The sequence below is a fragment of the Aquarana catesbeiana genome, linkage group LG01 (assembly GCF_042186555.1).
Source record: "Aquarana catesbeiana isolate 2022-GZ linkage group LG01, ASM4218655v1, whole genome shotgun sequence".
NCBI lineage: Eukaryota > Metazoa > Chordata > Amphibia > Anura > Ranidae > Aquarana > Aquarana catesbeiana.
The window spans coordinates 541,522,517-541,550,092 of NC_133324.1; the positions used below are offsets into that span (position 1 = coordinate 541,522,517).

The window sequence follows — 27,576 nt, forward strand, 5'->3', positions numbered from 1 at the left end:
CCGAGACTGGCAGACAAGTGACAATTCAGTCGAACAGCCGCAGCATCGGCCGTTATATGAATGAGTTATACATGGGGGGCACACTATACTATGGCCCCCTCAGGCCCCCCCAGTGACGCCAGTACAGCGGTGCTCAAAGCAATGGCTGCGCGGGCCGCGCAGCCAATACTTTGACAGGCTGTCACTGAAACCGGCCCACTGAGTCATCGGCCCACAGGGAAACTCCCGGTGGTCCCGATAGCCAGTACATGCCTGGTGAAGGGGTTAACTGGGGGTGGTTAACTGGGGGGGGGGGCGAAACGTGTGCCTACATGTACTGTGTTAGTGTAGTGTTTGTGCAACTTATGTTTGGATGTCCTCTCTCCTCTTCCTCGAATGGGAAAAGAATTTCAGAGAGGGAGATGACATCACTTCCCCTGCCTGTGTTTACACGTACAGGCGGGGAAACATTTCATTCGTCAGAACCGATCAGCAGGTCCAGGCCAGAAATCATTGGCCTGGGTCTGGAGACTGATCAGTTCTAAAACAAATCCGATTGTCACGGTCATCTAGGCGGCGCGAGCGCCCGATGTAAGGCAATGTTGTTCCGCCCACTAGATGTACTACCAGATTTAAAAACAGTAACACATTGAAGCTGAACTCCAGCTAATACTTTAATAGAAGTCACAGCAAACAGTTTTTGTTTCCCTTTTTGGATACAGGTTTTACATAAATAAATAAAAGTTCATCATTGTAAGCAGTGGCGGCCCGTCCATAGGGGGCGCCTGGGCACTGCCCCCCCTCCAGGCAGTCACAAAAAAAAATGTCAAAAAAAAAAAAAAATTTTAAAGCTGGCCATTTAAAAAAAAAAAAAAATACAAAAAAGGTCCTTGGTCCTTAAGTGCACTGTGTTCGGACGCCGGACACAGTGCAACGCTGGACACAGTGCACTTATGGGAAGCGCCACGTCTATGCAATTACGAGATTGCAGACGTGGCGCTTCATTTGCGGGCGTTTAGCCCGCCTTGCGGTGCTTTCTGAAGTGCCGAGTAGCTTCTGCCCAGCGCTAGTATCTATTACTTGATTGACATCTGAGTACTATGTCACTTCCTGTTTCTCTCTCCAATTGCGCCCGGGAGAGAGGAAACAGGAAGTATGAGAGGAACGGACCTCTCCATAGGAGACCGCTGGAGAGGACAACACACAGCAAGATAAGTAACCGGGGGAGGGGGGGTTTGATGGTGACACGTGCTGCTGCAACTTGGTGGTGACACATGCTGCTACAATTTGGTGGTAGCACATGCTGCTGGAATTTGGTGACACATGCTGCTGCAATTTGGTGGTGACACATGCTGCTGCAATTGGTGCTACAATTTGGTGGTGACACATGCTGCTGCAATTGGTGGTGACACAGGCTGCTGCAATTTGGTGACACATGCTGCTGCAATTTGGTGGTGACACATGCTGCTGCAATTGGTGCTGCAATTTGGTGGTGACACATGCTGCTGCAATTGGTGGTGACACAGGCTGCTGCAATTTGGTGACACATGCTGCTGCAATTTGGTGGTGACACATGCTGCTGCAGTTTGCTGGTGACACATGCTGCTGCAGTTTGCTGGTGACACATGCTGCTGCAGTTTGCTGGTGACACATGCTGCTGCAGTTTGCTGGTGACACATGCTGCTGCAATTGGTGGTGACACATGCTGCTGCAATTTGCTGGTGACACATGCTGCTGCAATTGGTAGTGACACAGGCTGCTGCAATTTGGTGGTGACACAGGCTTCTGTAATTTGGTGGTGACACATGCTGCTGCAATTTGGTAGTGACACATGCTGCTGCAATTTGGTGGTGACACATGCTGCAACTGGTTATGACACATGCTGCTGCAATTTGGTGGTGACACATGCTGCTGCAATTTGGTGGTGACGCATGCTGCTGCAATTTGGTGGTGACACATGCTGCTGCAATTTGGTGGTGACACATGCTGCTGCAATTGGTGGTGACACAGGCTGCTGCAATTGGTGGTGACACAGGCTGCTGCAATTGGTGGTGACACAGGCTGCTGCAATTGGTGGTGACACAGGCTGCTGCAATTGGTGGTGACACAGGCTTCTGCAATTAGTGGTGACACAGGCTGCTGCAATTTGGTGGTGACACAGGCTGCTGCATTTGGTGGTGACACATGCTGCTGCAACTTGTGGTGACACAGGCTGCTGCAATTTGGTGGTGACACATGCTGCTGCAATTAGTGGTGACACAGGCTGCTGCAATTTGGTGGCGACACAGGCTGCTGCAATTTGGTGGTGACACATGCTGCTGCAATTTGGTGGTGACACATGCTGCTGCAATTGGTGGTGACACGTGCTGCTGCAATTGGTGGTGACACGTGCTGCTGCATTGGGGGTGACACAGGCTGCTGCATTTGGTGGTGACGCAGGCTGCTGCATTTGGTGGAACACAGGCTGCATTTTATGTGACACAGGCTGCATGTAAGGAGGGACTCTGCTGGGGGCACCTGATGTAAGGAGGGACTCCGCTGGGGACACCTGATGGCATTTGGTGGCAGGCGACATGGCTAGTGACACGCTTAGGGCTCCCACTGATTCTGCATTATGATGAGTTGAATGATTTCATTTTATATTACAATGTAATAATAGAAATAATGCGCTTCAATCATCCTGACACCATGCCGTGCCGGGATGATTGAAGCGCTAACACCAGGTGTTTGGAGTATCTTTATCTGCTGATTGTTAAACTTTCTAGAATACACATATTTCTATTGTTGTGTAGGATCTGGGCCTGCTGTCCCTCCATCCCTCTCTCCCTCTCCCTCCATCCCTCGTTCATCTAAGACACTAACCACACCACCTTAGAGCCACGCCCACTATTTTGCTGAAACCACGCCCCTTTTCACCAAGTGGGAGGGGTCAAAAAGAAAGGGCGGGGTCTGGCACCCCCATTCTAAAACTTCACCAGCCGCCACTGCTAGCCAGGCCTTAAGGGTTACTCGCCAACAGTTGCCCCACTCATCCCCTACCCCGCCCTGCCCCTAATTCTGCCCCTAAACACGCCCTCATAAATTATCTCATGAAATGACACTTAAATGTTTTATGCAGAATTAAGTTACAAAAATAAATATTAACAACAACTTTATCAGTGCCCATCAGTGCAGCCTCACCTGTGCCCAACAATGCAGCCTACCTGTGTCCATCAATACCGCTTCACCTGTCTGCATCAATGCAGCCTACCTGTGTCCATCAATGCCGCTTCACCTGTCTCCATCAATGCAGCCTACCTGTGTCCATCAATGCAGCCTACCTGTGCAGGGGAAGAAAGGAGAGAAAGAGGATTGCCGGCCGGATCATCAGAGTGCCAAGGAACATCACTGTAACAGCTTTCATTTGCATTGCCGTGTGTTCCCGCCGGTCACCGTCACATACAGCCCCGCTTCCCAGCCCAGGTACTTTAATATATGTCACACGTCCCGACATTGGACAGGTGATCTGTCTATCAAAGTACCCGGGCCAGGAGGTAGGGCTGTATGTGACAGCGAGTGTGAGTAACACGGCAATTCAAATAAAAGCTGTTACAGCAATGTTCCTCGGCGCTCCTTATGATCCGGCTGCCTGTTCTCCTCTCTCTTACCATTCGCGATCACTGGGAGAATATCTCCCATTCAACCCTGCCTGCCGGCGGTGCCAGGGGGGCCTGTTGTATGTGTGTGCACTAAGCTGGTAAGTGGATTTGACTAGTATAACTGATTCTTCAACTGCTAGTGCCAAAACATATGTACTAGCCCAATATTTGCTGGACAGCAGGGTTTTCAGCCTAGAATTGTAAAAAGGTGTGGGTTCCTTCAAAGTCTTTAATTCAATACTGGCGGCAACCTGTGTCTTTTCTCCTAGGTCCAGGCCATCGGAATCTGGACCCGTCAGAATACAAACAGTCCACCATCACTTGCAAATTGCAGGCTTATAAGGAACCCACATTTCTGACAATTCTAGTCTGAAAATTCTGATCTTCAGCAGATAGAGGGCTAGATTGTGCTGTTACTGCACTTACAGGCTAGTGTGCCCCCCAACCCCAACTACATGATTGTGCTTTTCTATGTCTCCTCCTGTCTGTGACAATAGCAACCACAAAAGCAGCCTAGAAAGATAGGAAACGGATTTAAAAGTAGCAAACGGTAAGCATAATTCAATGCGTTTTAAGCCGCATCCAATTTGCATGACATGTGAATGTGACCGACTTTCAAGGAAACTGGCTCACACATGTCCGGGGCGGCTGCAGTGCGGTTTCAAAAAGGGTCCTGTGCGTTTTTGAGTCTGGTTCAGGTGCAATTTCAGGCAAAAATTTGCATCTGAACCAGTGAACAGGAATGCACTCGACCCCAGACTGCAAACCGCAGCCGCACATATGTGAACTCAGCCTAATGCTTTGTGGATAAGCATGGGTTATTAGTGACTTGATCTTCTGACTCTGCCAGAACTCAGCAAAACACTCTCTCCTGCGTGTCCCAGGAGGCAGTGGCTGACTAAAAGTGGCAGATATTTACTTTTCCTTATATTAAAAACATTAATGCAATTGTGTAAGGTGGGTGGATAGATGTATGTGAAGGTCAGATAGATACAGAAGGTGTAACAGCTTACAATCAATTAAGTAGGTGGAAGAACTTACAATCCATTAAGGTATAAAAGAGAGATACAGAAAATAGAATAACTTACTATCTATGTATTATGGTTAAAGAAGGATACAGAAGTAGTACAATATGTTAGAGTATACGTGAGGAAACAGACATTGGAAAAGCTTACAATTTATTATGAATATAAGGGAGGGATACATAAGGTGAGTTATCCTAGAATTCATTAGAGAATAAATAGTAGTGCTCACTGCTTTCTTAAGAGGAAAACATCTTTGTCGTTTTTTCTTACATAACTGGAATACATCTAGGGCCTTAAGTGGTCTTAATCTGGATCTGACTGTAGCCCCTTTCACATAGTCAAACGTCAATAAGACTTTGGTTCAACAAATTGATGTCGACTCCTGACGACTACATGGATAGTGTTTCTCCAGAATGATTTGTCTTCTGTTGGATTTTACATTCTCCCAACAGCAGATTTATCATTTCTGTAATTGTAACCATCCACCTTATTGCTGGTCAATCTCGTCCACTTTTGCAAGCAACTAGATCAAATGTGGGTATAGGCTTGTGTACATGGATGTTTTCTATAATTTTTTTTCTGAACTAGATGGACTTTTTTGGCTGAACTAGATGGACTTAATTTAATTTTGTACCTAAGTGAACTAGATGGACAAAATTAACTATAACTATGTGAGCACAACAATCTTTTCCAGTAAGTTAGATCTTCTAATAATATGTCCAAAATAAGGCTGTTTCAGTTGAGGCTTATAGTAAAAGATCAGTTGAAGGATCAATTTGTTTGTTATCCTTGCTTTGTATGGTATTTGTAGAATTCTTTGCTAACACCAAAGTTTCAAGGTATCATTTGACTTTTCCTGTCTTGCTTCATTGTCCAGTTTTCACACCCATATAGAGTGACAGAAAAAGCCATAGCCTAGACAGTTTAATGGTAGTACTTAAGGACATTTGAGTACCTTTGGAGCTCATTTTCTAGGTCTTTCCTCCTTGCTCCTCTAAAAACATGTGATTAGTATACCCTGGAAGTGTATATTTAGGCCTGCCTAGGCCTGAAGATACAGTAGGGGTGTAGATAAAGGGGGGAGGGGGCAGGGCATCCTACCAAAATCCCCAGTCAGTGTCCCTGCTGCTGCGCTGCTCAGCCTCAGCAACAGTGCAGCAGAACGATCTCTCAGCCAAAGGGCTGCTGATAAAATGGTACAGGGACCCCCGAGAGGCATGAGACTCTCTAGCTCCAGGCACCTACCCACCATCTCCTGCAAGGTCCAGATGCTCGAAATAGATGCACACAGCCAAAGGAACTCAGACTCCTCCTCAACTATATGTCTTAAGACACAACTGAAGGGAGACCAGGGAGGGAGAAGTTTTCCTGCCTCTGTGCCATGCTAAGTCTGAGGTCTGGTAGGTGGAGAGGCATTGGAACTTCTGTTTGGGGAGAAGGAGGAGAGTGAGAATTCCTGCTGGGGGAGTTTGTTTTGGAAAGGGAGGTTTTTTTTGGGTAAGGTCGGGGGTTCTTGTGGGAAAGTTTAATGGAGCTTGGTTGAGGGCAGGAATTTGCTTCTGGGAGGGAAGTTTGATTGGGGTTGCTGGAGGGAATGGGGTGCAGATATTTTTGATTGGGGGGGGGGAGATACTGTATTTGCTGATATTTGAATGTAAATTTTTACTAGGGAAGACTGCTTGCAGTGGAATGAGGGAGATGTTTGCCTGAACTGTGTTGTGTGTTAGGGCTCACCAACAGCCATGCTGAACATATATGACGGGTAGGCAGCACGATGTGCATCACACATCACATTGTGTACTTTTTTTTGTTAGAACTTTATGGAAATGATACATGTGACATTATATTCAGTTCTGTTCAACACGTCGTTGTCAGGATGTTGTAGTGTATGTCACAACTCACTGTGCTGAAAAAAGTATTGCATGCAGTACTTCTTTGCAGCTCACACCACTGCAACACAGTGGTATGATCTGAGTATACAGCAAACAAAGCAAGTTGTTTTTGTATTGGGATAGTACTGGGCTAGGCTGCCCAGAACAGCCAAACACAAATGGTGTGACTAGGCCCTTAAAGTGGAACTGTTTGTTTTTTGAACATTGCTAGATGATTTCCTCGCTCCTGCAAAAAAAAAAATCCTTTCCCCTCTCCCATAGCAAATTTTTAATTAGTGTACATTGTCTGTGGCTCATGTGCTGTCCAGTAGCTGAAGAGGAATAATGCAGAACCCAGAAAAAGGTGATGGGAAAGATGGAGGCCCTGAGGTGCCAATGAGGAGAGAGAGGGGGTGGGGCCCACCTTCATATCCGTGTCTGAATGGAGACACAGAGCAGCGGCTTGGCTTGGGTGCCCCCATAGCAAGCTGCTTGCTGTGGGGGCAGAAGGAAGGGGCCAGGAGCACCGGGGGGGACCCAAAAAGAGGAGGAAAGTATAACATGTTTGTTATTTCTACCCAAAAAAACAAGACTTTAATATCACTTTAACCTATCAGTTCGTGAAATGTGCATTGAAGAAGATGGATATTGTCTGATAAAGTAAATTCAGGGGCCAATTGGTGCATCAGAGAAGCAGTACTAAATGTGATAGGTTTGCTTATTACTACGGATTTCTTAAAAAGAGAGTGTATGTTTTCAAGGAATCAGCAAAGAAAAGAGTGCTATCCACAGAGCAACCATGGCCTGGTCTATTTGAAAAATCCTAACTTACAGAATCCACTGGGTTGATTCTATATTATGCTCAAATATGTATTTGTACGATATACAAATAAGATAATTCACAATGCTAACCTAGTTCTTTTCTCTGTATATTTGCATAATACCATTATTAGTACCTACAGTATATTATTATTATTATGAAATACCATAATCATAAGAAAATACTACTATTAAAATCATTAGGAATACTGTAGCTACTGAGTAGCCCATCTTCGGCCTACTCAGTCCAGTAGCTCCTGTTTTAGAATATAGTGTCCAATTACTAGGGACTATTTCCTCCACACTGTTTATGCTGTATTATTTTATTATTATTATACAGGATTTATATAGCACCAAAAGTTTGTGCAGCGCTTTAAAACATGGGGCAGACAGTACACTTACAATACAAATCAATACAGGAGGGATTAGAGGGCCCTGCTCGTTAGAGCTTACAATCTAGAAGGGAGGGTCAAGTGGAACAAAAGGTAATAACTGTGGGGTTGATGGAGAAAATTAATATACAGTTGTTAGGTATGGGTAGGTTAGGCTTCTCTGAAGAGAAGGGTTTTCAGGTATCGTCTAAATGAAAATAGAGTAGGAGATAAGCAGACAGATTGGGGTAAGGCATTCCATAGGATTGGAGAGGCTTTGGAAAAGTCCTGGAGGCAAGCATGGGAGTAGGTGACGAGGGAGCTAGAGAGCAGGAGGTCTTGGGAGGAACGATGAGAACGAGTAGGTTGGTATTTAGAGACTAGGCTAGTGATGTAGCTGGGGGCTAAATTGTGGATGGCTTTGTAAGTAGTTGTTAGTATTTTGAATTTAATTTGTTGGGTGAGTGGAAGGCAGTGGAGGGTTTGACAGAGGGGTAGCAGACACAGAGCGATTGGTAAAGTGGATGAGTCTGGCAGCAGCATTTATGATGGATTGAAGAGGTGATAGACTATGTAGAGGTAAGCCAATGAGAAGGGAGTTGCAGTAGTCGAGGCGAGAGATAACCAGAATTAAGAGCTTTGTTGTGTCATTGGTTAGAAGGGGACGTATTTTGGAAATGTTGCCGAGGTTGAGGTGGCAAGATTTGGACAGTAATTGGACGTGGTGCTTAAAGGAGAGTTCAGAGTCCAGGACTACACCTAGAACCTTGGCATGTGGGGATGGGCTTATAGTTGTGCCACCGATTTTGACAGAGAGATCAGGGGAAGGGAAAGGGGCATATAGAGGAGGAAAAATTATAAGTTCAGTTTTGGATAGATTGAGTTTGAGGAAGTGTGACATCCAGACTGATATATCTGATAGTAAATTAGTGATACATGAGGAGACAGAGGGAGTGAGCTGAGGGGTAGAGAAATAGATTTGAGTGTCGTCAGCATAGAGGTGGTATTGGAAGCCATGGGAGGCTATCAGCTGACCCAGGGAAGAGATGTAGATTGAAAATAGGAGAAGTCCAAGAACAGAACCTTGGGGGACCCCTACAGAGAAAGGAAGAGGAGAGGAGGAAGTAGAGTTGTAAGAAACACTAAAGGAGTGGTTGGATAAGTAGGAAGAGAACCAGCGAAGAGTACAGTGACGGAGACCAAAGGGGTGGAGTATTTTGAGAAGGAGGGGGTGGTCAACCGTATCAAAGGCAGCAGAGAGGTCCAGGAGTAGGAGTACAGAATAGTGTCGATTGGATTTGGCCGTTAGTAGATTGTTTGTTAGTTTTAGGAGAGCAGTTTCTGTGGAGTGTTGAGGACGAAAACCAGTCTGAAGGGGATCAAGAAGGCTATTATCAGCAAGGTGGAGGCCCAGTTGGTTGTAGACCATACGTTCAAGGAGTTTGGATAAAAAGGGGAGCAAGGAGATGGGGCGTAGGTTGTTAAGATTGAATGGGTCCAGTGAGGGCTTTTTAAGTATGGGACTGACAAGTGCATGTTTTAGGGAGTTGAGGAAGATGCCAGAAGAGAGGGAGAGATTGAAGATGTGGATTAGAGACTGTAGCATAGAGCCAGAGGGTGAACGTAGCATTTGCAAGGGAACAGGATCCAGTAGGCAGGTGGACGTTAGCAAGTAGTTTAGCAACCTCGTCTATAGTGGTGGGGTTGAAAAAGGGAAGTAATGATTGTACCTGTCGGCATGAAGTGTAAAGCGTGGAGGGTATCTGAACAGTAGAGATCTCCTCGCGAATTGTATCAATCTTCTGTTAGAAGTGATTGACGATCTCCTGGGCAGTGAGTGAGTTGGCGGGTAGAGGACGAAATAGAGAGTTGAAGGTAGAGAAGAGTTGACGGGGACGGGATGATAAATTGCTAATGAGAGTGATAAAATAGGTCTGCTTGGCAGTGAGTAGGCTGGAATTGTATTTTTGGTGGGCAGATTTATATTGGTTGAAATCTTTCTGAGACTTAGTCTTACGCCACAGGCGCTCATCAGCACGACTATGTTTTTTTAGACTTCTAGTATCATCTGTTTTCCAAGGTTGAAGGGGTCGGGCCTAATTCTGTGTGTAGTGAGGGGGGCCAGTGAGTCCAGTGAGGCTAGAAGTGAAGCATTGTAGACAGAAGTGGCTAGGTTGGTGCAGGATAGGGGTGAGATTTTGTCGTAGAGGTTGTCGGTAGCAGAGTAGAGAAGAGAAGGGCTGAGATGACGTAGGTTTCTGCGGGTAACTTTTAGGCGGTTGGAGGGAGAGGAGGTGGAAGTGGCAGGAGTGTTAGTATTAATAGGGATGTTGAAGTCACCCAGAATGATTGTGGGGATTTCAGAAGAAAGAAAGTAGGGTAGCCAGACAGAGAAGTCATCAAGAAAGGTTGATACTGGTCCAGGGGGCTGTAGATCACAGCTATTCTTAGAAAAACTGGAGCGAAAAGACAAATGCAGTGTGCTTCGAAAGAGGAGAGTGACAGAGAGGGAGGTGGCTGAAGTACCTGAAAGGTGCTATGTGGGGCTAGAAGGATTCCTACACCTGCTCCCTTATGTCCTCTGGATCTGGGGGAGTGAGTCCAGAGAAGACCACCATGGCATAGGGCAGCAGAAGATGCAGTGTCGGATTCATGAAGCCTGGTGTCGGTAATGGCGAGTAGATTAAATTAGTGGACGATAAATTGGTCATGGAGAGAGGTGAGTTTGTTACAGACAGAGCGGGAATTCCAAAGGGCACAAGAGAAAGTGATTTTGTGTTGAGTGTGGCTGCTGCCAGAGGGTGTAGGGTGATGGGTGCATGGAGTACAGTTAAATGATGGAGGCCAGGGGTTTGGGGATATACCTCCAGAGGTTAGGAGAAGCAGGAGGGTGAGGGAGGTAATATGGGAGTGGGATTTATGCCCAATGTTGCAAACTTGCAAATGCTATTGAAAGGAAATAGATCTTAAGACTGGTGTTTTTTCCAGAATGTGGTAACCTTAAAAACTCCTGATTATTTAAGGCAGCAGGTAGTAACTACACAGACCAATTAAACACATATAGACTCTATGATGAAGGTAGGCGAAACAGAGGCAAAGGGATACAAATCACAGACGACTCTGAATATTTGGGTTACTTGACAAGTCTGAAAACGTGCAGTTATATCAGATTATAATTTTCTTTTCTGTATCATTGTGCTTGTATTTAGGCAGCCTGCAGCAGAAACGTGAATTAGAACACATTCTATTGTAGTGTCCCTGCAGTGTTTGGTTTGAATAAATTGCATGAATTATTGTTATGTTTTGCTCCCGTTTACTCTGCTTTAATCCCATACTATTGCTTTTCAGTAAATCTTCAATTATGTTCAATGAAAAAATGGTGGGCATTTAGGTGACATATATTGCAAATATGTTTTAGGCCTGGGTAAGCATTTAGCAAGGACAGAACCTATAAAATGACAGTTAGACACACAGAATGTAGAAATAGAAAATTTACCTGCACATACGCTCTGCATGACCGCTCTCTCTTCTGCAGCTAGATAAAATATGTTTAAAAAAGGTTAGAGGTACAGTAACATACATCTGTATATCTTAAATTACTTAGCAACATATGATGCACAATTTAGAAACATTTAGGAATCCAGAACTTTGATAATTGTGCAATAAATATACCACTTAAAATGTAACCTTTATTGTCATTCATACCTTTGTGTTTTAATGCACATGATTTAAAGTCACCCTGTCAGGAAGTTAACAAAATTACAACAGCAGTACTCTGAAGAAAGCAGCAATATACTTACCTGCTCATCAGCTTATTTGCTAAAATTTTCCCTTTGTAGCAGAGCTTCCGGCACCAATCCTATTTCACACTTGCCATTGTGTACAAAATTGTGTTCTCATGGGTCAGCAGAAGGAACCACAGCGCTCAGTGCCCACAGTGCTCAGAGGGGGCCTCTGATATTAGACCAGCCTAAGAAGTTGAGTAGGATTGGTGCTGGAAGCTCTGTTAGGGTGACTATAATGCACATCATTGCATGTACACAATTTTGCCATTACTTTAAGTTGTGCTAATTGTGCAATGTGTTGACAGGCATTGTTATTATTTTTAAGTGTTAACCCATTTTATAGAGCCTAATGATAGCAGAGCATGAAAATGCGTGATTGTTGACAACACACATGATGCATTAAAAGGTGCACAGCAAAGGCGTGAATCAAGGGAAACTCCAATGGTAATTTCAGTGATATCACTGTGCTTGTGAGTGGCTGTGCTTTTTACTGAAATGTTATTAGTATCTTTGCTCATAGACTACTGAAATGAAGTCATTTAGCCATAGTGAGGGTCCATGGTTTACAATCAGTCCAACAAGGCTGACAGCCAGATTAGTAATTGTGACGGAATGTCTCACACTCCGCTTAAGTGCTTCCGTCAGTATATCGCTTCCTAAGTCCTGGAACACGAGTCCAATGGATCTGGCTATAGGAACCCCCAAGAACCAGACAACACCAGTCTTGGAGTACATCAGGAATAGCCTTTTATTTGAGATCTCACACAAATATATACAGCAGAATGACTAAAACCTAACCTAATTAACATGAGCTAATTATCTAATCCTTTATACAGCCTAGGTGACTAAGAGACATGACCTTTTGGCCAGACTTGTGGTCACCGAGCTTCACACAGCAGCAGAGTTAATTAACACAAACAACAATGGGTGAAAAGACTCTTAGAGCCCACACTAGACTTATTTACAATAAACACACTATAGCAGATAACATACAGGTAGCTGGAATTGATGACATTGTTCCAAACAAAGCATTACTCACCCAGCCAACCTCTGCCTCTCTCAGAGAACATGCTCGCCACTGGGGACAGGCCTGGACTGGCCCTTCTCCCTGGAGTCCTTTCAGCCGCTGGAGAGAAGACAGGGTGACTGGGCTCACTCCGTCATGCTCTTGGGGATCTGGGCCGACTGCCCAGCATCCCTGGGATAGACAGGTGGAGACTGAAGTCCCATCCACTTTTACAGGAAATCCATCGTTTGTTAGTGGAGGGCAGGGGCCAGCAGCACTCTGTTCCGTTGCCAGCAGTTCAGCTGGGCATAGGAGCTTCCCTACATCATCTGCTTCAGCTAACTGTTGGGGAGAGAGGCTGACTGCTCCAGCTCCCTGGAACTCCGCAGTTGTTGCCGGTGCTGGGCAGAGGTTGGTAGCACTCTGCCCGGTTGCCAGCACTTCTGCTGGTTTTCTGTTAGTGGAGACCACAGGCCCATCCACCGACACCAGATCAAGCTGCAGTTGTGAGGTGACGTCTGCTACTCTCCTTAGATCCTGATCTGCAGCTCGTGATAGACTGCCACCTCCTTACCCTAGGCCTCAAGAATTGCTGCAGGTGTGGGGCAGAGGTCTTGGACCCTCTGTCCAGTTGTCAGCACTTCTGCTGGGGGTTTGCTAGGTGATTCCTCCTCTACAGAAACGTCTATTAAATCCCCAGTCTCTGGAATTGCTAAAAGTGTGGGACAGAGGTCTTGGACCCTCTGTTCAGTTACCAGATCTTCAGCTGGAGAAGTTTGTTGTAACTCCATAGATGCTGCTGGCAGAAAATCACATGTCCCTGTTGTGGAAGAAAGGCCGACTACCTTTTCTCTCAAGAAGGCCGAAGCCATTGTTGGTGCTGGGCAGAGGTTAGCAAAGCTCTGCCCTGTTGTCAGCACTTAAGGTTTGGGGGCGGCAATCTCCGGAGTTTCCACTGCTGATTCTCTGGCATGCTGCTGAACGTGTTCTAGCAGTTTCCTGTATGCCCTTTGCAGATGCTGTTCCTTCCTTAGCAAATGGTCCAGATCAGGTTTAAGCTCTGAGACCCCTGCAAGACCGAGCATAGCCTCTCTATGTTCTCGCAGGTCCTCAAGGGTAGGTTCCCCTTCATCGCCAAACACAAAACGATCTGTAAGGCTCTAGCACAGCAATCCAGGGCCTCCAAAGTCCAACCCCCCCGGAGAGAATTCTGTTGTCTCCCCTAAATATCCCTGCTCTGCGTGCCATTGCAGAGCCGGATAATGATTGTCCAGCTCTATCTCCTGCTGGACCAGCCTGTCCAACCCAGTCACCCATTGCTCCTGGGGCTGGTCTCCCAGGAATGCCATCCGCAATAACCGTTGGTCACTGGCCCGTTGCTCTTGGGTTGGAAAGCACTTTCCCTGTTTTATACCAGCGAGCTGGAGGGCTCCAATCCAGAGCTCCACCCGAATTTGCTGCCTAAGCTCCAGGCATTCATCCTCAGACACAGTCCTGGAGTATGCTGAAAGGACGATCCGCAGCAGCCCCAGGAACTCTGATGCCAGGTCCATATCTCTGCTGGGATGACCGAAGTCTGCTATCCTGATCTTGGATCCAGGTGGAGGTTTGGTTGTCCCAGACTGCAGGAAGCTTCCCACTGCTTGCCACCAATGTGATGGAATGTCACACACTCCGCTTGAGTGCTTCTGTCAGTATATCGCTTCCTAAGTCCTGGAACACGAGTCCAATGGATCTGGCTATAGGAACCCCCCAAGAACCAGACAACACCAGTCTTGGAGTACATCAGGAATAGCCTTTTATTTGAGATTTCACACAAATATATACAGCAGGATGACTAAAACCTAACCTAATTAACATGAGCTAATTATCTAATCCTTTATACAGCCTAGGTGACTAAGAGACATGACCTTTTGGCCAGACTTGTGGTCACCGAGCTTCACACAGCAGCAGAGTTAATTAACACAAACAACAATGGGTAAAAAGACTCTCAGAGCCCACACTAGGCTTATTTACAATAAACACATTATAGCAGATAACAGACAGGTAGCTGGAATTGATGACATTAGCATCTAACAGTATGAGTCCCAACGGTATGAATCAGTCACTATTCTAATATGGCATATAAAGGGTTCCCAGAGTCTGTGTGTCTTGGGGGGACATGGACCTGAATGCAAAGTAAAACCAACCCCAGGGTCCCCAGGCATACAGCTCACAGAGAGCACCATTCCCCCAAATGCCAGGACCCATAATCGGTGGGCAAGAGGCTTGCATTCAGTCCCCTCCAAAAGCCTCTGTTCTGGCTAGATTTGTCACAGTAATGATCTATGATCCTTTTCCCCCATGACGAAACTAAGGAGTGCTCTGCAGCATCTGGAAGATTTAAAGCACATCTAAACCAAAAAAAAGTATAATTATATTGCAGCCTACCAGTCCTTAGATGTAATCGCTGCAAAGCATTTCTTTTTTCAGGCTTTTTACCCTTTATTTCAACATAGTAATCCTGACAGTAACATGCTTCCCATACTGTGTCTGGAGGAGCAGCATTTTCACCCTAGGCTGTTCTTCATATCTGGATTACAAATACCTCTCCTTCTCCTCATTTCTATAACATAAGGAGAAAGGGGTTTTTGTAGTTCACAAAAGATAGCTGAGAAACCTGATAACATTGTTTAATATTTCAGATCAGTGCACTGGAATTTAAAATGAAACTGGATTTCTGGCAGGATCAACAGGTATTTTGCTGTACTTACAGAAAATATACTTAGCCTGACAAAAGTAAAAAATAATGCAGCCTTGATCATAGAAGCAGGAGTAACAACTTAAAAATTAGGGGGGTGTTTGAATCAACATGCTCTGTGGCTCTAGCTGTAGAGCAAGCTATATTAAATAGTGGATTAAGATGCCTGCACAAAAATTTAATTTGATAGAGTTCACCCTGCCTCAGCCTCCTGGCACTCAACGAAACATGGGGGGGGGGGGGGGGGGGCAAGGCCAAGAGATATCTTATGTCGCTTACATCATTAACAATAAAAGAAGAAATTCTGCATAAGGCACTGAGGAGATGTACTATGGAGTACGACATGGTCAATATCCAGATTCTTCCAAATTTATCGAAACGTACCCTAGCGATGCACAGGTTCTTAAAACTGTTACCAGAGGAAGTTATCAAAAGGGGATTTCCATTCCTTCTACAGGTTTGAAAGGGGGACCATGTTTTCTATCTGCAGACACCACAACAATTACCCAATCTTTTTAACCTTTTTGAGATCTCCACGTTTCCTATCCCAGATTAAATGCTGATTGTCCTTCCACCTTTCCCACTCCCTACAGCAGGGATCCTCAAACTACGGCCCTCCAGCTGTTGCAAAACTACACTTCCCATGAGGCATTGTAAAACTCTGCCATTCACAGACACGACTAGGCATGATGGGAATTGAAGTTCCTGAACAACTGGAGGGCCATAGTTTGAAGACCCCTGCCCTACAGCCTTAAAACCCTACCCAATTAAATAATGGTGGCTTGATGAGTTGTATGTAGGTTTGTTCACTGGCATATTTGCCTGGGATATGGAATTGCTAAAGGCAGCAGGAGAGCCACATGATGAGGGGCATCTCAATATATGTTTTTCATGTGGTCTTTTTTTTTCCTACCCTACCTATTTTAGGGTGTCAATTGATATGGTGGAGTGAATTGGGAACATAAGATTGAGGACTGGAGTTGAGAAACACTGTCTTAGGGCACAAAAGCGAAGCACCTAATTTCTAGCTTGGTATTTCTGATTTCTCCACCCCTATAATCAGCAGCATTGGTGAACATGGAATCCTTGAGTAGGTTGGCGGCCCCCTCTGCAGCTGCCTTGTTCCACCTTCCTGTCCCTCTCTTACCCCCTTCTTTTTTAGTGTACATTTTTTCACTGTAACTGTGGTTAATTGTGTACGCAATGTAATGTTCTGTATTTCCGACTTGTTTACTTGTACTTACTGTATTGTCAGTTTTTACCAAAAATATTAATAAATACAGTACATGTGTGGAATAAAAAAATGAGATCTATTTCCACATTTAAACCCTTAGGCTTAAGTGTAATAGGTATATTCAAACTGTTTAATTTTGATCTTTCCCTAGGTCCTCTCAATATTTTATTACCCTATTAATATCGTAAAACATTAAACTCCTGGGAGCCCAATTATGAATGTCCCTAAAGTGCCTGGACACCATAGTTTTTAAAAGCTTTTTACATTTTTGTTAAAAAGCTCCTCTAGCCTCTGTTGTAATTTACTTGCTCTGCATCCACATACTGCAACCCACACAGGCATTCAAACATGTAGGTCACATGAGTGGTGCTGCATGTAAAAAATTACTTAACATCATAGTTATTACCAGTCTCCAAAAAAATTCCTTTTCTTTACATATTTTCCCTGTAATGGTCTAACGCAGTAAGCGCCTTTTAAGGGTAAGATCCTGTATCATAAAAAAATAACTTTCTTCCTCCCGGGTGTTCTAGTAATTTGTGAACTAATGTAATTCTCAAGGTGGAGGCACTTCAATAAATGACCTAAACTTTATTGGGCAATAGAGGCCCCAATACGTTGTCTCTGTAGAATGGGCCAATATTTTTTTCAATATGTTCTCTACTTTTTATACTGTAAATTAAAATATGTAACAAATGAAAAACAAAATTCACAATATTTGTATTGGTAATATTAACCCCACGTTCTCCTTTTTCTTTCTTATTCTATCCTACAATGTAACCTCAAAAGCTCATTCCTCTTATATCCCATACCCACAAACCTAGTGATAATCATATCTGATTGTACAATAAAATCTTAAGCCGAGTACAAACTACAGTCTTATGCAAGTTTTTTTGCGACTAACCATGTGTCAGAAACCATAAACCAGACCGAGACAGAAGTACAGTAAAATCACACTTGTTTATTAATAAAAATAAAAAGGTAAATAGAGTAAGCGTAGTCAAAGCATAGCCAGAGTTCAGTAACCGGATCGGGTAGTCAGCCAAGCCAGAGTTCAGTAACCAGATCGGGTAATCAGCCAGGCCAGAAGTCCGGGATCCAAGTAGATGGACAGCAAACAGGATAAGGAACCAGAAGGGATGTCAGTAAAGCCAGTCTTTAAACAGGAACGCAGGAGATGGATTCTTGTGATGTGACCAAGGCAAAGGCAGGAATGAAGGGAGCTGGAGATCTTTAAGTAGGCGGGATTGACGAGCAGATCCACAACAGCTGGTTAACTGTGGAGAAAGATGAGAGCTGGCAATCAGTCGACAGCTGAGCGGCTAGCTCAGAGAAGGAAGGGCTGAGCCAGCCCTGACACCATACAAGGTTAGTCCAGTGATCTCCCCCGCTGAGCTGTTGCGTTCTGACAGGGGGATGGCCCCCCTGCCAGACCACTCCAATCAGCACTCTCTGCCATTGGCTGAGAGGGATTATCAGGAGTTGGTTGGCTGCTGGTCTTCCAGCATGCACGTCTGACAAAAGCCAACCAACAGACCAACATACACACGAGCAGAATGTTGGCCGTTTTTTTTTTTAACCGGCAAATGTCTCCCAACATTCTGCCCATGTGTACGGGGCTTTTTTCTAACATACAATTTTTCTTTTATCCTCATAATCTATCCCTTTGATATACCAAATTCACTTGGACAAGATCATAAAAACCTGCACTTATAAAAGGTGATGACAACTTGAACTTTCACAAGGTGATGACAAATTAAAAAAAAATACATTTTAGTACACAGCCTTCCTATAAATTTAAAAAAGGTTACATTTAAAAAATGGATTTCTTTAAAAAACATATTACTAGGAAATAACTACTTGCCGATCAGCGGTCGTCATTACACGGCGGCAGGTTGGCTCCCCTGCACGAATCGCCCCCCACAGTTAGAAACACCTCCCTAGGGAACACTTAACCCCTTGATCGCCCCCAAATGTTAACCCCTTCCCTGCCAGCGACATTTATACAGTAATCAGTGGCTATTTTTAGCTCTTTAGCGCTAATCACTGCCATTACTAGTAAAAAAAAAGTTAATGTCATAAATATATCCCCTATTTTGTAGACGCTATAACTTTTATGCAAACCAATCAATATACACTTATTGCGATTTTTTTTTTTTTCTTTTACCAAAAATATGTAAAAGAATACATATTGGCCTAAACTGCTGAAGACTTTTTTTTGGCAAAAAGTTAAAAATAATGTTTTTTTTTCCAAAATTGTTGCTCTTTTTTTGTTTATAGCTCAAACAATAAAAACTGCAGAGGTGATCATATACCACCATTTTCCTGGGGAAAATCTTCTGGTCCTTAAGTGGTTAAAGTCCTCTCAAGAGGCAGTTAGTCTATTTTTCCAAACTTTCAGCAGTGCCCACATATTAGGGAAGATAGATTCCTCTTCCCATGTGGTTATGAAGAGGTTTGCCTCTAGGGGCAAACTTGGCCCCTATGGCAACAACCTTCTTTTGGAGAAAGAAGTCGACATTGTACCAAAGTAATTCCTATTCTTTAAATAAACTCTATTTGATCTGAAGATATATTTGACATCTGACTTAGTGTCAAGGATATTAGGAAGATTAATATAATTAACTTTAGATTTACCTAAATTATGTAATATGAAGATCTACCCAATATATCCAATTAATTGATATCCAATCAGGCAAGTATTTGCACTGCATAGTTGTTTGTAAATTTAAAGGAGATTGTATGATCAGATTATATTGTGTGAGGTGACCTTTAAAGGGTTTGTAACCCTACACTATGATTCACTGCCAGCCCCCCTATTTTAAGTTGCCATTCTGCACTGTGGAATTGTTTGTTAACCTTTTTGTCATGTATCTTTTCAGGGCTACAGCGGGAGGGCCAAGATCTTCCTCTGACATCAGCCTGGTGGTCACGTGGTGGTCACGTACAATTAGAGCCCCTCCCGTTGTAGCCCTGGATCAGAGTAGGAGAGAGGCCTGGAGTCACGGGACTGGCCTGAAGATACATGACAAAATGGTATTTACAGGCTTTGTTTTTGTAACAAACTACACAGTGCAGGATGGCAGCTTAAAGCCAAATTTTTAAAAGTTTTTTTTTTTTTTTGCTAACAGCAGCATGCATACCTCCCAATCGTAAGTCCTGGGGGTCCCATGGATCAGGGCTAGAGTTCCAGATTCTCCCCTCAGCGTATCATCAGTGTGGGTGCTTTCATTCATTTCCGGTCAGCAGAGCATCCCTGCACGCTGCGCTTCTGCCCCTCCCCTCCTCAATCTTCTGTGCAAGAATCGCTATGTAGGTGCACACAGCAGGAGGAAACAACTAGAGTGGCTAGTCCTCCCAGGTCCCTCCCCCCCAAGTCTGTCTCCTGCTTCCTGTCTCTCTCCATGCGGCTTCTAATCTACACTGCAAGGTAAGAAAGACTCATGATTGTCAGTATAGTCTGATTAGTGTCAGGAGGGGAGTGACTGCTGCTGGTGCAGAGGAGAGGAACACAGAGCCAGCCCCCCCCCCCTGATTTACAAGTCCCAGCATTCTGTATATTTGCCTTTTTATACAGGAAGTACAAGTCCCAGCATTCTGTATATCTGTCTTGTATACTGGAACTACAAGTCCCAGAATTCTGTATATCTGTCTTGTACACCGGAACTACAAGTCCCAGCATTCTGTATATCTGTCTTGTACACCGCAACTACAAGTCCCAGCATTCTGTATATCTGTCTTGTATAACGGAACTACAAATCCCAGCATTCTGTATATCTGTCTTGTGTACCGGAACTACAAGCCCCAGCATTCTGTATATCTGTTTTTTTATGCAGGAACTACAAGTCCCAGCATGCTGTGTATCTGTCTTGCATACAAAAAATACTAGGAATACAGGGGATATAGGGGGTTTTGGTGTTATCTAGGAGTATAGGGGGGTCTGGTGTTATCTAGGAGTATAGGGGGTCTGGTGTTATCTAGGAGTACAGGGGGTATAGGGGGGTCTGGTGTTATCTAGGAGTACAGGGGATTTGGTGTTATCTAGGAGTACCAGGGGTATAGGGGGTCTGGTGTAATCTAGGATTATAGAAGGTATGTGTTTGTGAGACTCCAGCTTGTGGCACAGCAATCAAAGTATATTTTATAGGTACAAGGAAGTCCAGGTTTTGTTTAACTGTGCCTCTTTACCACTATTTGGTCGTACCCACTTTTTCCTGCATTGTGGATAGAGCGCTGCAGGTCACTATCTCCCTAAAATGTCCCTCATTCTCAAGTTCCAAAGTTGGGAGGTATGAGCATGGGTGGGGGCTCACACAGACTCCCAAGCTGACAGGCAGGGAAGGGAGGAGGGAGAGAACGGGGGAGAGCAGAGAGGAGAGCTGCCATGATCAGTTTACAAAGGGGAGGGCAGAACCAGGCAGGATCAGCCAGGTTTTTTACAGCTTCCAGAGGGGCAGGTTAGTCAGCATAAGCACTGTGCTGTTTAACCTGCTATAAGAGAACAGGATCTTTTTTTTGAGGGTTACAACCACTTTAAGGTTCACCTTGCTGCTTCCATGTCATGTTTGTCCTTAATGTTCATATACAATGATTTGACATGGTGGCTCTTAAAACTGTAGTAAACCGCAGTTGTTGAAAAAAAAATTGCCCTGCAAGGCAATGAACGAAGCCCTCCAGTGCCACCCACTGTTAACGCTGAGAGGGCTGACATCTTCCCCTGCTCTTTCTTCCGGGTTCGCGTCCTCCGGCTACATGAGTGTCTGAGGGCATGACGATGTCACTCCCGTGCATGCGCATGGGAGCCGCTGTTTATGGCATGGGGTCTGAAGGTCTGGCATTGTATTGTACTGCATGCACTCTGAATATCTCCTAAACTGTGCAAGTTTAGGAGATCTTCACAGTATCTACAAGCAGGCCTTACTATAGGCTTGACTTTAGGTACAAGTGGTAGAACTGAGTTTACTACCACTTTAAATTTTCAGATGGTTACTACCCCTTATTTAAGCCTATGTTTTTTTCGACCAACAGTTGACAGCAAAAATTAATGTACTTTCCAGTTAATAAATGGCAAATTCTTACATGGTGATGGTATTACATATTTAGTCTCTTTCATACCCAGTATCCCTCTACTCTTGTCCAGTTTAACCATTTTCTTCAGTTCTTCAGTAAGGTACTTGTATTTCTTAGTGGGATCTTGGGGTACTTTTCATATATATCTCCATCCCCCAACAGCCTTTCCATTTCCTCACAATAGTACTTTTTACAAAGTACCAACCCCTATAGGCTGGATAAGTGGATCTCACTAGAGAAAGAGGTTTTTATCTGGAAAGTTGCAATTCTCACCTTCACCTGATTTTGAGTGTTCTGCGCCTGCAAAGATTCTTTGGTATGCATCCATGTCTATTGATGTTGTCAATTGCTGCACTTTTCCCTGGATCTCCTCCCTGTTCTAATGAAAATATACAGTATATAGTGATTGTAGCTCAGAGTCTCATTCTGTCGACCTAGAGGAACTAACTGTGGGGAAATCCCAGATCAGCCCCCCAAGTAGTACAATGTCACTATGGTGACACTGTACTATAATGGAAGTATTGTAAAAAAAAAAGAAAAAAAATGTTGAAAAAAATGGAATAACATTTTTCTTTACATACTGTCACCTGTCAGTATCCTTGATCACTGCCACACCAGTGATATATTAAGGCTGTACTGCAATGGTGACAGTATGTAAAAAGAAAATTGTAAAAAATAAAAAAATATTTAATATTTTTCATTTTCCAAAAACCTGTGACAAAAACATTACAACTTCAAAAAACTCGCCATTCCTCTTCCTAAATAACTCAGATTATCTACTTTCCAAAAAGGGTCATCAAATATAAATACCATAGTTTGTAGATGCTATAACTTTCATACAAACCAGTTAATAACAGTATACACACATACATACAACAATTTGGTAACAGTTTGAACAGCATTAACTCATTAAAAGGAAACTACTTAACACTGATATAGTGATAGACTCTCTCTCCCTCTCTCAGATCTGAAGGGATGATGTCACTGAAAGTTGGCACCAGCAGACTATGCTAAATGGATAACTCTTAATTATTTGCTGTAATACAAACCGATGTCCTAAGCTGGGTATACACTACAGTTATTTTTGTGCAACCCCGCAGGTTGCATGAAAAAAAAAAACTGTCAGCTCTGGTCGGAGCTGCTGTACAAACCATGTGAGGTTAGTCCAGCAATCTCTGAGCTGTTGTGTTCTGACAGGGGGACAGCCCTCCGCCAGAACACTCAGCACTCTCTGTTATTGGCTGAGAGCACTGATTGGGAGTCGGTCGGCTGCTGATTTTCCAGCATGCACATCCAACAGAAGCCAGTCGAATGGATGTCTTCTGTTGGACAGTTCGACATACACATGGGCAGAATGTTGGTCATTTTGTTTGAACCGGTAAATGTCTCCTGACATTCTGCCCATGTGTACAGGGCTCTAGGATGCTATCTATGCTGTCATAGGATGGGTAGTTTCCAAGATCCATTATTTGTCAATTATAAGATCAAAAGTATTTGTCTGATCAACCAATCCAACAAACAATACACTCTCTGAAAAAATACCAAGGTTGCCTGCAACTTGTTTGGAAAGATTGCATTCTGCACATCCATTTCATGACCGTTATTATATGTTGATAGATTACTGTGATGGGCCCCGGTACTCAAGAGGAGTATATCCATTGTTTAAGCTTAACTTGCTTGGTAACAGAACAATCCAAGATCCCTTAGCTCACCCAGTCACTTGTCGGGACACAGCGTAGGGTGGCGTGAAACATCAACTGAAACATAAACTGTTTATTGAAACACAGGCACAAAGAGATATACACTCTGGAACAATATTCCCTTCTTTGCATAATGACACAGGGTGGGGTAAACTGTACATCCAGTAACATGAGACAAAGGTACATTCAAACTTTTCAATAATTCAATCTGTAACTGGGCACATAGACCGCATTACAGAGTACTGTACAATGCACATTGTTATAAGCATAAAACATAACATCTCCCAATAGTTCCATAACAAGTTAAAGGATTTGTAGACCCTCAGAGTTTTCCACCTTAATGCATTCTATGCATTAAGGTGAAAAACCTTCTGTGGTGCAGCTGCCCCCCAGAGCCCCCCTTTTTGTTACCTGAGCCTGATCCTTACAACATTGAGGACGAGCAGAGCAGCTCCAGCCGCTGTCTCCAGTCTTTATTGAATAGATTGATAGCAACAGGAGTCATTGTCTCCCGCTGCTGTCAATCAAATCCAGGGACATGGAAGCCGGGGGGCGGTGGCTGAGTCCTGATGTCTGTGTCAATGGACGCATCAACAGGACTCGGAAGCGCACCTGCACGAGTGCCCCCATAGAATGCGACTCTCTGTGGCAGCACTCGATGAGTAGGAGGAGGTAGGAGCACCACCGGGGGACCCCAGAAAAGGAGGACTGGAGCCACTCTATGCAAAACCCTTGCACAGAGCAGGTAGGTATAGGCATTTTTGTTATTTAAAACAAAAAAAAAAATAGCCTTTACAATCACTTTAAAGTGGTCACAAGATTACTTTGGTCTGGTTAGGGCAGACCAGACTGGGCTTCTCGGTCACCCTGTGCCCCTAATAGACACAGGTTGACTTACACATAAGAAGGGCCTGGGGAGCTGAAAAGGAAGTTTCCCAACCTCTCTAAGGTAAGCTGGGTTCCACGGGCCCCCCACCCAAAGTGACTCCTGTTACAATTACCATCAGGTGTTTATGATATACTCTATTGGTTGACTGTATTAGAAATAATGCATATTCTCCAGGCAGTTAAAGCCCTAAAATTGAGCCCCCAAGCTGATGAGGGGTTTAATACTCATTTTATCAAGGGGTTGACACAAGTAAAATTTAACTCATTCTTGCCCCGACACCCTTATTCCTATTATAACAACTTGTCCGATGATGCTGGTTTTCTTTCAATCCCTGTATGGTCTTGTTAACACCTGTTCTACCTACATCAGAAAAGTGCAATATCAATATTTTTATTGATTTGTTTTTATTTTATGTATTATTTGATTTCATTTATTAACTAGTGTCAGTTACTCTTTACACACAGTGTACCATAAAGAGAGTCTATTTATAAAAAAAAAAAGTATGACAAATAATATCTATAAAGTAATAATCTTTATTACTTTTCGTCAGGTCAATGTAACATTCCCTAACAATCAATCCTAGGAGAAAAATGGCCCTATGAACATTCAATCATGAGAGTAAAGCCAGCCATAGATAGTTCAAATCTCAGCTGGTTCAGCAGGGACCAGCCGAGATTTGAACCATGTACTGTATGGGCAAGCTGATTGTATCCATCGATTGACTTGGGTAATATCAAGCTTTTCGGATTTTGATGATGCGATTATTGCCAGCGGCTATAGCCACTGGCAATAATCACTGTGTTCTCCCAGCAGGGATGGCTTTCTGTGTCCCCTTTCCAGGAGAACAGGATAGCTCCGTGGGAGGGATTCCCCCCATTAATACTAACTGCGTTGATGGGGAAATCGAGCGATTTTCTTTCCTGCAACCACACAGATCTTATTATCTATGGCCTGCCTAACAGGGGTGGCACATCCATTAGGGACGCTCAGGCGCCGTCTGCTCTCTCCAGGCCACCCCCTATATGCAATGGATAAATTCATGCATAGCACCGTTGCTCCCTATTCATGTGTCTGGCCCCTTTCAGGGCACCGGGCGTATGAATTACACTGGCCAGGTTTTTTTTGAAGCACCTGATCAGAGCCAGAGGCTCTAATAGGCTTCAAAATAGGGTGGGCTCGGGTCGCAGAGGATGCATCTGGAGCCCACCCAGGTGTGTTGCAACAGCGAATGAATATTCGTTATTGCAACACTGATCCTCCTCCCGGCCAATCGGGAAGCGGGTCTGATACCCATCACCTGATTGGCTGAAAGGACAGGCAGTCCTATTGGACGCCTAGGAGGAGAGGAGGAGACGCAGAGCGGAAGCGAGGAGGAGAAGAGCAGCTGGCTGATGCCTGGATGCCCAGTCCCCACCGATGCTTGGATGCCCGATCCCCGCCGCCGGTCCTCGGATGCCGAAACCCTGCCGTTGCTCCTCAGACACCCGCCGATGCCCACCGCCTAGATGGGGTAAGTGCCAGTGGAGTGCAGCAGAAATTTTTTTGTAACCTTGGCCAGATCTGTGCCTTGCCACAATTCTGTCTCTGAGCTCTTCAGGCAGTTCCTTTGACCTCATGATTCTCATTTGCTCGGACATGCACTGTGAGCTGTAAGGTCTTATATAGACAGGTGTGTGGCTTTCCTAATGAAGTCCAATCAGTAGAATCATACACAGCTGGACTCAAATGAAGGTGTAGAACCGTCTCAAGGATGATCAGAAGAAATGGACAGCACCTGAGTTAAATATATGAGTGTCACAGCAAAGGGTCTGAATACTTAGGACCATGTGATATTTCAGTTTTTCTTTTTTAATAAATCTGCAAAAATGTCAACAATTCTGTGTTTTTCTGTCAATATGGGGTGCTGTGTGTACATTAATGAAGAAAAAAAATGAACTTAAATGATTTTAGCAAATGGCTGCAATATAACAAAGAGTGAAAAATTTAAGGGTGTCTGAATACTTTCCATCCCCAGTGTGTGTGTGTGTGTGTGTGTGTATATATATATATATATATATATATAATATTTATGGTTGAAGCCCTATGGCCGATATGGATATGAACAACATAGACTTACCATAAGACTTACAATGTGAAATAGACCTGAAGTGTGCCTTGGTCTGCTGGACAGTATACCAAAATAAGGGGGCATACCCAAGATTAGAAATTAATATTTTTTGAAGAGAAATGATTTGAGAAATGCCCTAAAAATGGGATGGGGAGGGTGAGTATCGCACACAGGAAACTGACAAAGACCACAGGTGAGCGGGCTGGTTAAATACCCCCCCGGGCTCCTCCCATAAATTCAGGCCACCATACTGGCCTTCTTACTTATGGTTGAAGCCCTATGGCAGTTACGGATATGAACAACACAGACTTACCATTAGACTTACAATGTGAAATGGACCTGAAGTGTGCTTTGGTCTGGTGGACGGTATACCAAAATAAGGGGACAAAAACATTCAGGTAGGGGTTAAGTTTTATTGATATTAGTGTTATTCATTGAGCCAGTTTGGTAAATGCTTGTGACATTTCCACCTGAGGATTGGGGATGTACCGGGCGAAGCAGGCAGACTTCCATCTTTCTAGTCGCTTAATAACATGATCTGGGACCCCATGCCGAGATGCTGTCGAGGCTGCTCCGATACGAAAAGAGTGACCGGAGTACTGACTGGGGTTAAGGTGTAGGTTGCGGAGAAGAATCCTCACGTTTCACAAACTGGCAGGCACTCAAAGGCTTGACCGGAAAGGGTAGAAGTGGACTAGGGTCCGACTGTCCGGGCAGGAGTGACAGTAGGCGGTTAAGTATGGTAACTGGACACCAGCTATTGTTAGTCTTGTAAAGGTGGATGTCAACTTTGGAGCCTGATTGGTGGGTTTTTGATACCGTAAGATGGAGAATGAAATGGTCTTGGTAGTGAGCCAAGTGGCTTCTCAGCAGGACCTGGCTGACTGAGTTATTGCAGGTGAACTCACTAGGCCGTAGGAACCCGTAGTAGGCTAGGAAATAGCTGCTTGTATGACCAAGCTAGGGAGAAGGCCAAATGGTGAACTGGCAATAGTGGACATGTGCCTGAAGATGGCACTTGTTATAGGTAGGCGTTTGGCCTGGATCATCGGCTGTTGTTTCTGTATGCCACGTAGGATGGCTCGGATTGCGTGGGAACAAGGAGAGTTTAGCGGGATCTCGTAGGGCCAGAAAGTGTTGGATGCCGGCTAAGTATAGCCGGATAGTATTATGGGACAGGGCCAGGTGACTATGGCAATATGAGACAAATGCCAGTATATGCTTGGCGTCTGTGATAGTTCCTGCTGAGCAGGTAGAAATTTGTTGAATATGCTCCAAGCTGTATGGTAAGCTTTGAGCGTGTTACGGGACAGGGATTGGTTGATGAGCTGAGTCGCTCCGTGCA

At 44.3% G+C, this 27,576-nt stretch overlaps 1 protein-coding gene across 13 annotated transcripts in view; it reads right to left on the reverse strand.

Annotated features, from left to right (window-relative positions):
* Window positions 1-27,576, reverse strand: part of ADGRL3 (adhesion G protein-coupled receptor L3) — a 1,522,275-nt gene that overhangs the window by 733,655 nt on the left and 761,044 nt on the right. For 11 of the 13 annotated variants that reach the window (XM_073595048.1, XM_073595028.1, XM_073595036.1 and 8 more), the window contains one exon: window positions 11,200-11,238. The exons of the other annotated variants lie outside the window; for them this stretch is intronic. In XM_073595048.1, the coding sequence (XP_073451149.1) occupies window positions 11,200-11,238 (39 nt within the window). The remainder of the gene's footprint in view (window positions 1-11,199; window positions 11,239-27,576) is intronic. 13 annotated transcript variants of the gene reach the window in all.